Consider the following 17,110-nt stretch of genomic DNA (forward strand, 5'->3'; position numbering starts at 1 on the left):
TGCACACATGGTGTAAGGAAGGAGAAGGATAAACAAAAGTTATGAAATGGCAGAACATGCTCCTCTTTACCTGCACGTCCAAACATGCACATTCGATCCCACTTTTTATTTCCGCCTGTTCGGATTCCATTCTGTTGGCTAGTTGTGTGCCCTTCAGTTTGCTCCCCTGCACTTGTGCGTGTGAGGTTCCTACTGAGGTTATAAAAAGAAAAAAAAAAAAAAAAAACCAGAACGCTTTAAAGTGTGCAAATTACTTGGCTTACAATGTAAGAGAGTGTACAACACACAGTAGAGTGATACCGACCACATCATGAATGCACCCGCCCTTCGGAGTCAACTTCCTTCGTTAGGTTAAACGGCACAGAACTGGATTAAGCTTCCCATGCTTATACCCAATGAGAACGATTCCCTCACAACTGTCGAGCGTGCGTTGTTCCATTGGCATGTACATGGAGGTGTGTTCCTCTGCTGAATGAAAACGAACCGGTGAGCAGTCTTAAAAATGTTGAGCCACACGATACTATGCTTGCCATAGTTACTATCGCTTATAGGATCACATTCCATCCTTCCGTATTGAAGCGACACTATAAGATTGCGCAATTTCCTAATTGCCCCAATTTTGTAGCCTTCGTGTGGCCGAAACGGTTTAAAAGGTTCCTCCATTTCCGGGGCAAAGAAGAACCCTGTGCTAAATAAACACTCCCTCTTCACAAGTAGTCGAAAAAAAAAAAAAAAAAAAAAAAAAAAAAGGCTTTGAGGGATGCCGCCACACAAACAGATTCGTACATAACTTAGAGTTTGAATAAGCAGTAGGCACATTTTCAAAGAAACACTGTAAGGAAGTGGGATACAATTTGATTTAAAAAAAAAAAAAAAAAACTCTCCCCTTGTTTACAACCTTATAAGCCTAAGGAACCTGATAAAGGTTCGGCAATTTTTCTGTAAAAGATGAAAGGGGAAAAAACAAGAGGACAGTTGGTGTATGTGAATGGACATGAATGCAGATGAGCAATGCAAACAGAAAGCAAGTTGAGAGAGCTCCATCGAACTTTCCCTAAATGGAAGATTGGGTATATGTTGAAAGGAGGAGAAGGAGCAGGAAGAAGAATCCCGAAGGGAAAAACAAGTATGGAGGTCGTCACAGCGGGCACAGGGACCATGCCATTGATGGTACGAATCTGAACAATGACCCCTTCACAGAGTACATCCCAATGGACCAAGAAAAACATGCAGAAAAAACATTCAGCGAAATGAAAAAAGTTATGAACGGTTTAGAAAAAAGTGAATTCTTTGCAAACTTCCATCAACAATTTATGGAAGTGGTAGACAAGGCCAATGTCAATATAAAATACGCCATCTGCCTCGGCTTGGGTTCTTTAGCCGACCCCAATTGGAACAACAGAAAGGCTTGTCTGTACCAGTTGGGATTTGTGCTACTCCTTAGGAGGATCTACAAAGTACAGAAGGTATATATTTATGATCCTAAATCTGGAGATGTGGACCGAAATATTTGTGGCCGCTTCGACATAGAGGTGTTATCCCCTTGTGAAGAACAACATAACGTGGATGAGGAACTACAGCGTAACAGGTGTCCACAGGGGGAGGAGGACGATAGCACAAGCCACATCATTGAAAAAACAAGTGCGCACGAACGAACTCTGGTATTCATGCCTCACTGTGATGTCAGTCTGTACAGCCAAGTAATGCACAGTATATATATGAATGAAAAACTGAATTATGCTAAGGCCCACTTTTTTCTTACATTGGAGAAGACCATTTTTTTGGGGAACTCATTTGAGTACTATAGAGAGCATATCTACATGTACAGGCCTTTTGGAATACCTGCCTACGCAATTCATATGCTAAGAAATAGAGGAACTGTGGTGGAAACTCCCGGTGAGAGGAGTATTAACCGATTAGTGGAGTTTTACAAAATAGACCACTTCCTTTTTTACGTGCACAAGTATGCGCGTGAGAGGAAATTCCCCGTTTTCGCTGATCACGCGTCCGCTTTTAACGATATGGCTATCATAACGTTCGGCTCCATGCCGGACAGGCTCAACTTTTGGTTGAACGTTTGGGAAGATGTGTCTTCTGGGGGGCCCAGATAAAAATTGCGAAAAGAACTAGCAAATACATAATGGGAAACTTGATCCATTTCAAATAGGTAGCTTTTCTCCTCATCACTCTTCGAGACACCACCCCTTGGTGAAGTAACTCCATGGAGGAGATTCTGCAGTAGGTTGCCAGATACACAGTGAATTAAAAAAAAAAAAAAAAAAAAAAAAAAAAAAATTACGCAAAACCACTGAAGAGAAATGTATCAAAGTTTAAAAAGATGGACATGTATATTTTTTTTTAAATTACAAAAAAAAAAAAAAAAAAAAAAAAACTAACACGGGGAAGGAAGGATTGCCTTCTCGTGGTGATATATGGAGGGGCACACTTCATCCTGAGCGAGCATCGAACCATCATACCAGTGATGCTTTTTATTAGGATGTTCCAGTTAACCGATTGCCTTGACTATTGCTAATTCTGATTGGTCGCTTCCAATGCAATCTTGCAGGGGCGGGTATCCTCTATTATGCTCCTCGGAATGCGCTTGCCATTCCAGAGGCAAAAGTTTTCATTATTTTGGTTCGAGCGCATCACCTTCCTGGTTCTTCTCTGTTTGTTATTAACGCAGGGACCCCACGGAGACCAGGGGCTGAACTGGCAACCCACATTATCGTCTTCCACCTTTCGACACAAGTAAAAATTATTAACGGTGCATTTTCGTGGGACATAAGTGATATCCCTCTCTTTTTGTTGAATGATCTTTTCGTTCGGAACGAAACCTGAAGCACCAATTATTTTAAAGTCTGCATTGCCTTTCTCATGTCCATCGTTGCACAAAACTGCCAACTCATAATCTATAACAACCGACATGCTTTTGAATCCAATTTCTTCTGAATTATCACACAGGCGCTTCATCCACGGGGGAGTCACTTCGTTCCGTTGCTTCAAGTCTTTAATTTCGTACAACTTCGACTGCACATCGCGCACATCCTCCTCGCTACACATGATGTATCCTCTAGGGCACCAGCAGCTATATGTGTGTGTGTAGGGGGAGAGAGTGTGTGTGTGTGTACGTTTTTTCGTATGAATTAACGCATGGATAAGTGTGTACGTTATAATGTGGACAAGCGAGTTCCTCTATGCAAATGGGAAGACTGGCGACACACAGCGTGAACGGGTCCTTACTTGGTAGGGTCGCCCTCGGAGGCGGAGAAAATCACACACATATCGCCATCTACCTCCGGTGTCGAGTCGGCCGACCACGTTCTGGGCCTCTTGTGTGCATGCTCATAATCGTCTTCATCATGCTCTGTGAGGGAGGAGTTCGCTCCGGACAATTTCTTACTCAACTCCAGGCTGCTCTCTTGAGATAGATAAAAAAAAATGGAAACGAAAAAAAAGCGACTTTTTTTCATTACAGCGGTGGTACAAAAAAAAAAAAAAAAAAAAAAAAAAAAAATTTATATTTTTTATTTTCTCATGTTTGCTTTATCTTCCTGGTATGTACTTGATAAATTTAAAAAAAAAAAATTACAAAAAAGTAACATCACTTATATGTGTGAATAGGGAACGGGGCGAGAGAGTAGCTTTCCGAAAAGGTGTGCTAATGTAGAAGGTTCATTTGTACAGGGACATTACAAAGAGGGGGAAAATATATCTTGCAAAGTTATGTGGTACGTTAATAAATGGAAAGTAGTAAAGGAACTGAGAAAACAGGTTTTCCCCTTTTTCTTATTTTTTTTTTTTGGCCACTTTTTTTTTTTTTTTTTTGTTCCATTTTTTTGCTCCTTTTTTTTTATGCGCGCAAAGTGTGTGTACTGTTGATCTCCTGGCGCGGAGTCTCTTCCTCCTGCATTCCCGCTGTTGTAATGCTCAGGCGCAAAACCCGTTCCAAGTGGAAAATAGTTTCCTCTTCCGCATTTTTGGTACTTATTCCAAGGAGGGGGAGGGAAAAGTAACAAGAACAGTAAGAAATGAAAAGCCTTTTTTTTTTTTTTCTTTTTCTCTCTTTTTCACACTATTTTGCGGCAATCCCTTTGCCCATTTTTTTGTTCTAAGTTGACCTTTTTTTTTTTTTTTTTTTTTTTTTTTTTTTGCATGCACAGGTTTGTGGAGAGTGGTGTAGGGATTTTTTTTCTCTCACTTGCTCATTTTTTTTTTTTCCTTTTTTTCATATAATGATCCATTTGGGGATCTTCCCTTTGCGGAAAGATAAAAAAAAAAAAAAAAAAAAAAATGTAGGAAGGGGAAAAATTGTTAAACATAAATGAGGCGCTTTAGAATATATCCCCAAAAGGGGGGGTTACCAATTAATTTCAAGGGGAACTCCTCATCATCACCACGGGCACCTGTCGATCGGGTGACTTCCCACACCTCGACGTCACTGTCACGCACGCAAATTGAACTGCGCTAAAGGGAGACCACCCTTCTGTTCTTACGTTCCTACTTTTTTTGTGTCGCGACAAGGGGAAATTTGTTGCCATAAGGGGGGGGGGAAAGAAAGTTAATACACATGTGTAAAAAGCGGTTTCTTCCGAAAAAAGAAAAGAAAAGAAATAAATAAATTCCTCCATTTTACTCCTAATCCTACTACTGCGCTGTGGAACATTTCTCCCGAAAGGGCAGAACACAACGAGAGGTGTTTTTTTTATTTTTTTCCGTTTTTTAAAAAAAAAATTTGTTAACCTGGGTCGCAGGGCCCGAAAAAAAGTATTTCCAATCATAAAAAAAAAAAATAAATAAAATAAAAATAAAATAAAATAAAAAAATGTAGTTTTAAAAATAAACACGCGCGTGACACATGCTGAAGATATTCTCCCGCGTTCGTCACATAATCCCTTCACCTCTCAGAGGAAGGGGCCCTCGCTCAGCGTGATCCTGCAGGCAATTTCCTCCAAGTAGACCTTGAAGCGTTTGAGGAAGGCCTGGATAGCTTGGAACTCCACGATGTGATTAAGTACGGGCATCTTTGCCATAACCTCATTAAAGGTGATGTAAATACTGTCGAAAAATTTTTTCAAAATATCAACGGATGATTTATTCACCTTCTCGGTGTCACATATGGAGGGATCCAAAATGATACAGCTGATATCGTAATTCCTGGAAGAGGCATCTGATGTATACTCGAAATAAAACTCCGCCCTCGACAAGAGTTCCTTCAACAAGGTGATGAGGGAGCAGTTGTTTATATATTCGATCTGCCCATTTTTGTCCTTCAAGAAACACCCAATGTTGTTCTGCTCGTTAAAACTCTTTTCCTCATTGTAAAAAAAGAAAGAACAGTTGTTCTTATCTCCATTAATCCACATAGTGAAGAGGTAGTAAAGTATGATCGCAATTTCGTGCTCTTCCATTTGGGATGCTTTCTGGTGTTTAATGTTGCTCTGTATGTTCAGGTACACATTGATCAACGCCTTGTACTCAATTTTGTGGTTCAGGAGAAGGTTGGCAATCCACACGATGTAGGAGCAGTAGTTCTTGTACGTTAAGACGATGAGTTCCGGTGCTGGTGGAGCTGAGGTAGAGGTACCCTTTCCACCGTTGGAAGCTCCCCGCACGTTGTGACCATAGTCATTTTCGTTAAGGCAATAATTGACATTGTACAGGTGATAGAGAGCCTTCCGGTCATTGCGGTCGATGGCTGCGCTATTGCCCTTGATCTTCTTCGCGAGGAAATCTTCCGCGGAGGTCATGCTCTTGGCGTCCTTGGTGCGGTCTGTCTCATCTGCATCGTTTCCATCCTCCTCCCCTCCGCAGTGGTCGTCGGCTTGGCCCTCCCCATTGTAATTATCCGTGTAGTCGTGGTAAGAGTAAACGCTCCTCAGTTTGTGATTCACAGCCTTGGAAACCAGAGAAAACGGAGAAAGTTTGGAGAAAATAATTCTGTCCTGGTTCATTGTATATTCATACGATTCATTAATCAGAATGACGTTCATCTGGGGGTCCAAATAAATTAATGGAACGCAGTTCAAAAAATAAATGAGGTGCAATGGCCCCACAGAACTATACTGCTTCTTGCGTAGCAATTCCACCTTGTTCTTCATGAGACTTCTAACCTTTTGCATTTCAAACAAATTATTCATGAACTTGTGTAATTTCACCGTAACGAGGAGATAAAGACAATTTTTAAATTTCACATCATTCAACTTAATGACATCCCCAATGTAATTTATTACGAAGTTGATATTCTCAAATGTTATGGATAGGGAAAAGGCAAAGTCAAGTAACCTCTCGAAGTAAAAAGAATATTTTGCAAAATTACGGGAACTACATTTGGATGCGTCATTCTTGATCATGTGATTGACTGTCGAAAAACAATTCGTGTTCATATTTTTTATTTTTTCCTTTTTCTTATCGCACAAAATTATTAACTTTAGCAGGTTAAAGGATGGTAAAAAATTTTGAAAAAGGAACTTACTGCTAAAGAATATCTTCTCCTTCAATTCCTCTTTCGAATGAATACATTTTTGTATTGTAAATAGGTACTCCTTGAACGTGTCGATGATATCTACAATGCGTACCAAATTTACCTTGCCGTTCAGGTTATTACTTATTTTATAATTGTAATCCGTAATGACATCATCTATATGTTCAAATTTACTTTTCGAGAGATATTCATACATGTTAGAGAAAGATTTTTTCACAATATCAATTTCTTCCTTATTTATATTTTCTAAATGTATTAATATTTGCAATATATCTGCTGTCCTTCCGACCATCAGAACGGAGAAATAATTTTTCACCACATCCCAATTGCAAAATTTGTACACATAAAAAACGAACAAGTTTATAATTTCGTGAAAAAGCAACTTCTGATAATTTAGTGCGGTTCTGCATTTCTTTATCTCCTTCAGATGGAGAAAATATGAGCTCTGTTTTTGTAGATAATCTTCCTTCGGCTTGAAAAAACAATTGTTTTGACTGATCAGCTCCTTTAGGGTGTTCTCAAAGGTTGGGTCGTATTTTATTCCCTTGTCAATTGCATAATAATTTTTTATAACTTCCTTTTTCAAGGTGACGCTCGTGTTTAGTAAGTCATGTAAAGCCTTGTTCTTCTTTGCTCGTTCATTTCCCCTATCATCCACCCCATTCCCTTGCGTTTTTCCTCCTTGGGATAAACTGCCACCACGCGCATGCACATCCAGATATTCATTTAGGAAGGTATTCTTGTGCAAACCCGTTCCCTTCAAACTTCTTGCGCTAGACTCAATGATAAATATTTTTGCTCTCATGCAACATTCCACAAACTCGATTCTCTTTTTTAAACTGGGGTACGACAAGATGGAGTACAGATACTTATAAATACTACCAAAAATTTCTCTCGTTTCATGTGTGTACATGGGATTTGACATCAGGTAGCTGTTTCCGATGAAGGTGTTTTCATATATATAGTTGTTGTGAGCCAATTCGGCTAGTAGTTCGTTGGTATGTAGGTCGTAGTCTATGTTAACTTCCATCTCTACATCCTCATTAGTTGTGAATTCCCTTCTGTCATGTCTGTCACGCGAGTCTCCCTGGTGCAGGTTCTTCTCCAGGGGGGTGGAACCCACCCTCAGCGGATCCCCCTTGACAGATGTGCACTTATCCTTCTCACCCAGAATAGTGCCTTTCTTTCCTAACAGGTGACTCCCCCTGTGGACATTTTCCTCCCTCGTTGTCTTCGTTGTTTTCTTCTCTGATTCCTCCCTTGGTTTTCCCTCCACATAGTCACTTCCCTGCACCTTGGTCTGATAAAGTTCTCTCAGGGTCGGTTTTGCCGGGTGCGGTTCCCCCCACGCAGAAAAACTTTGCCTTGCGTAAAAAATGACCATGTCCTGGTATTTCCTCTCCGAAAAGTAATACACATAAGCATCTGGTATATTCCTATCGTTCAGCTTGATGAAGTAGTAAAGGTGAGGGGATATTCTCAACTCCGAAATGGGACAAGGGAACTGATTATCGCATTTGTATAAAATGAGATTAAAAATAAAGAAGTGCAAATTGATGTCGCTGGAATATTCTAAAAGGGTTGTCAAGAATGTTTTAATTTTTTTTTTTTTTTTTTCATTATTTTTGAGTAGATATTTTGTATAATTTACGTGTATAATTTTTTCAATCGGGAAGAAACAATTTTCGAAAAGAACAAAATAGTCATATGTATATTCCACGTCCATGTTGTTCATCAAGACTGACACTCCTCTTTTTCTCGTGGATCCCCTTTCCTCATTTGGATGACAAAACAAAATTTCATGTGTTAACCAGGAGGTGTTTTTTTTTTCAATAAATTTTTCCCTTTTTCCTTTTTTCCCTCCCTCCATCTGCAACTTCTTGTTATACGCATCTATGTATAGACTGATGAGTGTGCTCGCGCACCGGTAGTAGTCTGCTTTGTAAAGGAGAATAATAAGTTTGAAGATATTGATGCTGATGAGGGCATCCTTCAAATTCTCGTGTATGAAATGTTCTGCCCTCTTCTCCGAAGCGAGGAGATCATCAAATTTCTCCAGCGCAGAGCTCTCTCTTACAACACCGCTTCCAGCACCGAGAATGTTTTCCACATTATGGCCGTCTCCGTTGGGAATTCCTACGCCGAATCCACGCGCACCAGATCCTCCGGAACCACGAAAAATTCCATAGTCGTTCTTTATTTTCATTTTCTTCTTCATGTAAACCTCCTCTTCAATTTTCTTAATCAGAAAGAGAGCTAGAAATTCATTCTTGTGTATTATATACCCTTGGAAAAAATCCACGGGGATGTATTTTCCGGACTTGATAATGTTAAAGAGGCACTGCTTCAGAATATCTCTGTACGTTTTGCTCAAATAAGTTTTCATGAAATTGCACTTGATGAGTAGGTCGAAGAGAGTACTAGGTAGGTAGAGGAAATTTTGATTCGTTCCAATATTCTTTTTTCTCATTATTGTCTTGTTCTTGTAATAATCACATATGAGGATAGAATAGATGAGCAGGTATTCTATGCTAAAGTTTATAAAGTTCAAAATAGCATAGAACTCATTTACTTCGTTAGTCATTAGAACCGTGTAGTCAGTGTAAACGTTTGCAATGGATGGATCGTTTAGTTCTTTAATTTTTTCTAGGAAATCCTTCTTCTTTTTCAACAAAGTGGTAAGGATGATACTGACACATAGATTAAGACACTTCAATTTTTCTATCAAGTTCAAACAACAGTCTAAAGGAACATTGCCGGTCAGTATGTACACATCTTCGTTGGCTTCGTACCAACTTCTCTTCCTCTTCTTCTTCGCGTATATTTCTTCATCATTCATTCGGATAATGCAGAAATCTTTCATGCTGTAAAATATCTCCTCTTCCTCATCATTCCTCTCTTTCGAAATAACTGAAATGCCCACGTTTCCGTCTTCTCTGCCCCCCCGAGCCGTTCGCATTACTTTCCTGATTTTCCAAGGACCTCCTCCTGTTCGTCCATCAGCATGATGGTCGTCACCATGTCGTCCATCACCATGTCGTCCATCACCATGTCGTCCATCACCATGCCGTCCATTACCATGTCGTCCATCACCACTTCTTCCGGCACCACTCCGTCCAACACTCCGGCCCGCGCACTTAAACAAGTGCGTGTCGCGATACCTCTCATACGAAAACAAATGAATAAACATGACCGGTTTCAGGAGACGACTAAGCAGGAGAAGCAATCCCCTCGAAAGAACGTGCAGGGAATTATGGTACATGTTCACAGTTTTCAAAAAAAGGATATCGAAATTTTTGTTCGTTAGATATTCAAAGGCAAAATTTCCACTTCGGTTCCTTTCCGCCTCTAGGAGCTTTTCCTTCGTGGCTCTCTTCTGGCACACATTGAAGAAGTTGTAGTATCCAGAGTTATTCTGCAGAAGTTTTTCACTGGAGGGGTCCACGACAGGTTCACCCTTCAACATGCGTAAGGACCTTCCACCCATCCGATCATCACCACCAAGGATAACGTTGTTACTTTCTTCTTCCCCTTCTAAATTATCCATCGTTTCATCAAACAGATGGTTTATTCCCTTAACTTTTCTCGTTTTAATTTCCAGCTCCATGGCTCTTTGAAGTCTCCCTTGTTTTATAATGTAGTCTGCATCCTTATCCAAGAAACCAAATTTGAAGGGGGTGGGCCTATATATTTTATTAAGTATATCGTAGTCTATTTGATTGGTTCCATTTTTTCTATGTACCGTATGTTTCATCCTTCCGTACTCACTTTCCCCCATGGTGCTACTTGTGGTACTGTTGCTTCTGCTACGATCACGCCTTCTTCTCCTTCTCCTTCTTCTTCCTCCAGTTTCTGAAGATGGAGATGCCTCTCTTATATTTTCATTTAACCCCCCTTCGAAGTGAACAGTTCTTTGTCCTTTCTTTTTCCCCTTCGGATTTGGAAAAGAAGAAGGATATCCGTAATAATCTCCTCGTCCACTCATCTGTCCGTAAGCTTTCCTGTATACACCCTGCATTGAATTGTCTCCATGGCGGTAGTACCACCCATCCTCATGTTTATCGCTTTCTTCTCCATAGTTATGCTCATACCCATGGCTCCTCCCTTGAAGCATCTTCCTACCCCCATTACCTTTAACGTTGTTAAAGCACATTATTTCGTGTTTGTATACGTGGTTTAACAACATGGACCAGATTACATACAAGAACTCATCCCTCGACGCCATTTTAATAATTTGGTTTACGTAGTAGTGGTAGGCCATTTCGTGATGACTAGGATCGCTCAACACGGAGGGAGGGCTATCTCCATGGGTGCCAACCGTCGCAGCTGTATACCCCGCCATATATCCGGCAGGTGTCCCTATCGTTCGTGGAGATCTTCCTACAAATGTGTCTTCATCCAATTTGGCCCCAACGGGTTCATATCCACTTGGTTCATTCCCACTGCACTCACCCCTCATGCGCATTTCATTCAGAAGTACACATCTAATGTTCCTATCTTGAGATGTTACTTTATGCGTTACAAAATGATTCACCATCTTCTCCACCATTTGCGTGCGGCTATTTTGGCTAATGTAGTAGATTCGCTTTTTCGTAATTATGATAAGGTCGTAGTAATCCTGGTACTCACTTACCGTATTTTCATTTAGGAAGAACGGGGGAATGCTTTCCAGGCGTCCCGGTGCCTGCTCAGGGATGATGGGCCTCCTTCGGGGGTGGTCTCCTCCGTCGTCCTTAAAGGGGAATCTGTTGTTGTTCGTAAGGAAGGCTCTGTCGTAGTAGTTTGGCCCACCCACACCAAGACCACTAATTCCGCTAGCATTTCCAACCCCCCCAAGATTGTTGCCCCCACCAAGATTGTTACCCACGCCAAGATTGTTACCCACGCCAAGGCTATTAGCCCCGCCAAGGCTATTAGCCCCGCCAAGAATATTAACCCCACCTGTATTCACTGCAGGGGAACCTCCCCCGTAGTAAGGGGCCTGTTCCCCATAGTCGCCCCTCAAGGACCCATTCATGGTCCCATGAAAGGGATCAAAGTTTCCACCATAACCGATCCTCATCGTGTTCTGCTCACTCTTCGATCCCAGACGATTAACGCTTCCATGCCTAATTCTGTCCATGTATAAATCCTTAATAATGTTGCTCTTCTGTGTTTGCTCAAAAAAACCATGGAAATTAGAATTTCGTTTTTTATATAGGATGGCAATAATTTCTTCGTTTATATAGTACTCATTGAACTGTCTAAAGAGGAACTTGTTTTTTTTTGATGTACAAGTTTGCGTTGCGTTGATTCCTACCATTGGATCACTACCTTCATCACAGGTAGTTAGTAACTTCAGTTTGTAGCAGGGGTGGGGGGATGATGAAGAAGAAGAGGACTGCTCTTGCCTTCTGCGCCCGTTTTCCCCTCTTTCAGGGTGGAATACATCCTTGCCATCACTGTGGTAGTCGCACCCGTTTGCCCCCTCGTGAATGCTTTCCACATCGCTGTATTCTTCTTGTCCCGCTCCTCCTCGATGCTTTCTCCCCCAAGGATCCTCTCTCCTTCGCTTCTCCCCTTCAGAAAATTGGTGTAAATTGGGTGCACAACCAACTCCGTTGATAGACTTACCACCCATCCCCGCGAGTGTTCCCATATCACGCCTCTGAGAAAAGTGATTTTCACCTTTTCTCCCTTCTACTTGGTGTCTATCCGTTGTTGAGTCGTTCCTGTTGTTCTTCTCCAGGCCGGTAGTAGGCATGTCGGAGATCCCCCCTGATGCTCCTCGCCCATCACGAACCTTAGCCTTCCTCTTCTTAAGAACGACAAACAAGTTCTTCAAATGATGAGTGAACAAGATATGGTTCTCCTTGTCATTAATCTGTAAGCCTTTGTTGTGGGGGAAATTCTGAAAATCCTTCAGAACCATTTTGTATAAGTTTGTTTCGGGAGATCTCACCAAAGAGAGGTAGTAGATGTTACAGTTGTTGTCTACAAGTTTTAGACATACGTTACTTCTTTCGTGTAAGTGATTTATGTGCATGTCAATGATGCTCAGCTTGTTCAGAACGCTGTGCTCTAGGTTCGTTGGATAGAAAAAGCGATTCGATTCGGAAGACTGTCCTTGCATGGGACCGCCTCCAAAGTTGGCACTTCCAAAGTTAACAACCCCGAAGTTACCACCTCCCACGTTAGTTCCTGGCAGGTTACCACCTGGTAAGTTAACCCCTCCTATTCCTACGTTATGCCCGCCTACACTTCGCCCGGCCATCCCGCCGTAAAACGCGTCACCGGGAGGAACCCCCATGAATCCCTCCGGATACCCGAAGGAGTTGTCATCCACGAAGTATATGTTACTCATCTCGGACACGAGGTCACTCTTAGTGAAGATAATTGTCTCTGACAAGTAATTCCTAGATCTCCCCCCCTCACCCACATTATTGTGCAGGAGCTTAACATACAGGTCGCTATTGTCATAAAGCACATACAAAATGGACCTCTCATTGTCCACCAACATCTTCTTCACTTTATTTTTAAAGAAGGAAAAATACTTTATGAAATACGTACTTATTATTTTCTTCAAATGATACTTGACTGGAACTTGTTGAATGTCATCGCAGTAGATATTCTTGTTGTAGTCGTTGAGTGCGTCTTGTTCATCGTCTCGGTGGTGCGTTGCGGGGGATTGATCTGCCACATGGGGACTGTGGCTCCTCCGCGGGTTCTTCATTGATGGATTGCTTCTGTCGGGGCTACTCCTGTCGGGACTGCTTTTGTGAAGACTACTTCCAAGTGTCCTTCGGGTTGTCCTACTTCGGCTACGCGAAGTGTGGCTTCGCGATTTTCGGCTGCGTGAGGTGCGACTTTGCGAAGTGCGGCTATGCGAAGTGCGGCTTTGCGATATATGGCTCTGTGAAGTACTCCTACCCGTTCGTTGGCTTTGGCTTCGCCGACTGCTCCCACTATAGTTGCTCGTCACAGACCCGCTTCCGCTATAGCTACGAGTGTAACTCCTACTACGCAAGCTTCGATTCTGATCATCCGAATAGGATTCATCTCCACGCGATGCATAGTCATTCAATCTATTGCGAGAAAACAATGCATCATTGACTCCACTGACTAGTGCACTCAGTGTTGTGAAAATAATTTTTTTTAAAATGCCCAAAGGCTTGAAAAAATTATCCCTCTCATAGATGAATTCATACACATCCCCATCATCAGCACCGAGGAAGATCCTCTCTGTTTTCTCGAAAGATTTGACAAAAAGAAACTTCTTCTTCTTGTCTTCCTTTGCCAATTTAAAGAGGAGGAAAAGGTAAATGTTAAAATAAAAGGGGTAAATGTTCTGATAGATCAGTTGCTCACTAATGGATATATTATAATCCTCCTCACAATTGAAATATAAGTGAACGTTGAAAATGTAGAAAGATAACTCAGTTACTGCCATTAGATAGTAGTTCTTCATTGAATTGTAGAATGAATCAAGGGGTACAAAGGAATTTAAAAAAACCACATCTATACACTCCAAGGCGGAGTCAATAGGTACAGACATTACTTTGCTATTTAAATTATTTAAATTGTACAGGTGTAAATAATGTGCTTCCTCCTTCTTCTCATAAAACCACAAAATGTTTAACTTTTCAATAATTCCCTTTTTATCGTAACACATATGAGTCGTCGGTCGGGGAAAAGTAGCTCCCCCTTCATAGGATCGCTCATACCTCCGATGTTGATGAATCTCCTCCGTGTTGTTCTCCTCTTGGGAGATACGATCTGAAAGGACCAGGTACCCCTTCCTGCAGTGCAAATTGAAGAGAATGTCTCTGTTCCTATTCACCCCCAATACATAATTCACCTTACAGATATTATTATAGAAAATAATATTTTTCTTGCTACTATTATATACCATCTGTTGGTCGTTTAACATCGTTTTACACAGACGAAGGAAAAGGTTAAAGTCACACGTTAAGTTCAGCTGCTCCTTGTGTAGCTTCTGTGTATCGTTTTTCTTTTTCACTTCTTCATAATTCTCCATCAGGTGATCGACAGCTGTGTCAAACAATTCAGTTAATTTCTTCTTTACGTCCAGCCTATCATCTGTTCCACCTTCCTGAAAATCGGGCATGCAGAGAAGAGAATTCTCTATTACATTTAACTTCGATTCTATCGTATTCAAATATTCTCCTGACTTTATATCTGTCAACAATATTTTGTACTTGTCGTAAACAGAACTTATATTTCTAACTTTGTTGCTTTCCCACTTTTCCTTTTCGTACAGTTCACCTTTGTATTTTCCAGTCATCATTATCCTTCTCCTCAGTTCTTCCTCTTTTGCTGATTGTATGTACGTGGTAGTTGGAGCGGTGCCCGCTCGAATTGTGTGATTTGCCTCTGGAGGATGCAACCTTCCAATGTCATTCACTATCCCGGTTGTCCTCACAGTTTGACTATCGCCCTGGACATTCTTCGAACTGATAATGTTATCCTTACTATAATATGTATCATCCTCGTGATTGCTTTGCCCGATATTCAATATATTTCTCATGATTTTCCCGCTTTTATTCATGTCTTCCTTGTCCTTCTTGGCGTCTCGTACCTTCTCTTGGCTCTCATTTAACCTTATGTTAATTTCGTTTGAATTTGACAGAATATTCAGTAGGAACTCCTTCTTTTTGTTGAGACTACTGGACGCCAAGGCATCCTCAGGTTCGTTCCTTCTCCTCGTGATGATGTTGCTACAGAACTTTTTAATGTTGTTAATTAGGGGTGGCGCTTCTTCGGAGGTTCGGCTTCTCCTACTTCGTTCGCTTCTTTCACTTCGTCCGCTTCTTCTACTTCGTTCGCTTCTTCTACTTCTTCCACGTCTTCCACGTTTTCGACTTCTTCCACTATGTTCGCTTTCGCTTTCACTTTCGCTTTCCCCGTCGCGGTAGCGCCCTCTGCTCTCCGGGTTCGACGAGCTCCTCTCACTTGAATTTCCCCGGGCTCCTCTCGAGCGCGATGCAGACACGGAAGAAGCAGATCGAGGGGAAGACCTGCGCGAGGACGACCTGGATGATGACCGCGGCGACGACGACGCACCATCCCTTCGACTGCGTTTCCCCCCCTCGCCCCGCCCATCCGGAGATCTGGAAAAAATGGAGAAGGCTCCATTCTCATCGTTAAAAATGGACATGTCCACATTTTCCTCGTCCACTTGGTCCCCTCTGTTTGCAATATGCTCGTTATTTTTTTTCCCTATTTTTTTTTCTGCAGAAAAAAAATTTTCATCGGAATCATCTCCAGTGTCTTTCTTCCTTTCGGATGCATCTCCCTGGTCATCCTTCTTGGTGAAATACTTTTTATAATGTTCACTCTTTTTATATGCCTTTTTTTTCTCTCTTCTGGAGGATTTTCTCTTCCGACTTTCTTCCTCCGTTTCGCTCACAATTTGGGGTTCTTCTTTTTCTTCCTCTCTCTTTTCGCTTTTGCGCGAAGGGTCGTCCGAGCTGTCCTTCTCCTTCTGACTGTCACTGCTCTTATGCGTTGGATCTTCTCCACCGACTTCGTTCCCACCATCACCGCTGTTGTTTCCATCATCGTTGATGTTTTTTTCATCCCCCGAAATTAGGTAATCTCTCGACTCCCCCGACGACCTATTACTATCTGCGTTTTCCGAGTCGCTTCGCCTGTCCTCCCTCGACGTAGTGTCCATTCTGAACCTCTTTTCTCAATTAATGAAGAAGGAGAGGGTGTTGGTAAAGATGCAAGACGAAACGGCAAAGTGGATTCACAAAAAAAAGGAGAAAATTCTCCTGTAGTGCCTTTGCATGTGTTAGAGGCACCTATTGACAGAGTTGCGTGCTCACGCTTTGGTGACCACACGCAGGGTGTTTGAGGTTAGCCCCCCTTTCCCCCTTTTGGGTTAATCTCCAACGACGGGGGCACTCATGCGTTCGAAGATGAACAATTATACAATGGGTAACAAGATACGACTCGCCCACTTTATATGGCTACTTGAGTTAGGGCGGGCAAGTTAGGCTTGATTCCTCTCTTGTGCCTTTCGGTGAGCTCACAACTTCGACGCACAGTTGGAAGCACACGTAAGAAACAAGCATGTACCAAGCGTGCGCTTGTTGCATGAGACTATTCATGAGAGATCTTTCCTGGCAAAGTGTGGTTGCCCTCCTTTGCTTTTCTCTTCCTTTCACTTTTTTATTCTTTGTTATTCATTTATTATTTTATAGCTATTTTTTTTTTTTTTTTTTTTTTTTTTTTACTAACCAATAATGAGTTATTGTTCATACAGGTAGCTAAAAAAAAAAAAAAAAAAAAAAAAAAAAAAAAAAATTAAAAATTGGGGAAGTTGAACAGGAGCTTGGAACATAGTGGGGACCCAAACAGAACGTGACAAACGACGAATGCCATCTTCTCTTGGGGGAGCATACGTGGGGTATGAGGTGAACTGCCAGAGAAAAGCAAAGTGCAATTCGACTTAGCTCCTCGCCATGCGACGCGATGCGACTTAATAGAATGAACGTTTTCCAAAGTGTCATATATTTCTGCGAGAGAGAAAAACCGCCCGCATGAAAGTGCGTGCATCGGTAGGCCTTGCCCAGGAGAGCAAGATAGTCATTTTAGCCCCTCGCCAAGGGGATGCCAAAA

The 17,110-nt window shown here is 41.7% G+C and overlaps 3 protein-coding genes across 3 annotated transcripts; 1 reads left to right on the plus strand and 2 right to left on the minus strand.

The window, feature by feature from the left end:
* Window positions 1-1,058: 1,058 nt before the first annotated feature.
* Window positions 1,059-2,111, plus strand: PKNH_0408500 (SRR1-like protein; the record flags this gene model as incomplete). The annotated part of the gene is made up of 1 exon (XM_002257874.1): window positions 1,059-2,111. One exon carries the CDS (start codon window positions 1,059-1,061, stop codon window positions 2,109-2,111), a length of 1,053 nt encoding a protein of 350 aa, XP_002257910.1.
* Window positions 2,112-2,529: 418 nt separating this feature from the next.
* PKNH_0408600 (secreted protein with altered thrombospondin repeat domain) lies at window positions 2,530-3,473 on the minus strand (the record flags this gene model as incomplete). The annotated part of the gene is made up of 2 exons (XM_002257875.1): window positions 2,530-3,088; window positions 3,244-3,473. The coding sequence occupies 2 exons, from the start codon at window positions 3,471-3,473 to the stop codon at window positions 2,530-2,532; spliced, it is 789 nt and encodes a 262-aa protein (XP_002257911.1).
* Window positions 3,474-4,904: 1,431 nt separating this feature from the next.
* PKNH_0408700 (conserved Plasmodium protein, unknown function) lies at window positions 4,905-16,160 on the minus strand (the record flags this gene model as incomplete). The annotated part of the gene is made up of 1 exon (XM_002257876.1): window positions 4,905-16,160. The coding sequence occupies one exon, from the start codon at window positions 16,158-16,160 to the stop codon at window positions 4,905-4,907; it is 11,256 nt and encodes a 3,751-aa protein (XP_002257912.1).
* Window positions 16,161-17,110: the final 950 nt, after the last annotated feature.

Source organism: Plasmodium knowlesi, assembly GCF_000006355.2.
Source record: "Plasmodium knowlesi strain H genome assembly, chromosome: 4".
In the NCBI taxonomy this organism is placed as follows: domain Eukaryota; phylum Apicomplexa; class Aconoidasida; order Haemosporida; family Plasmodiidae; genus Plasmodium; species Plasmodium knowlesi.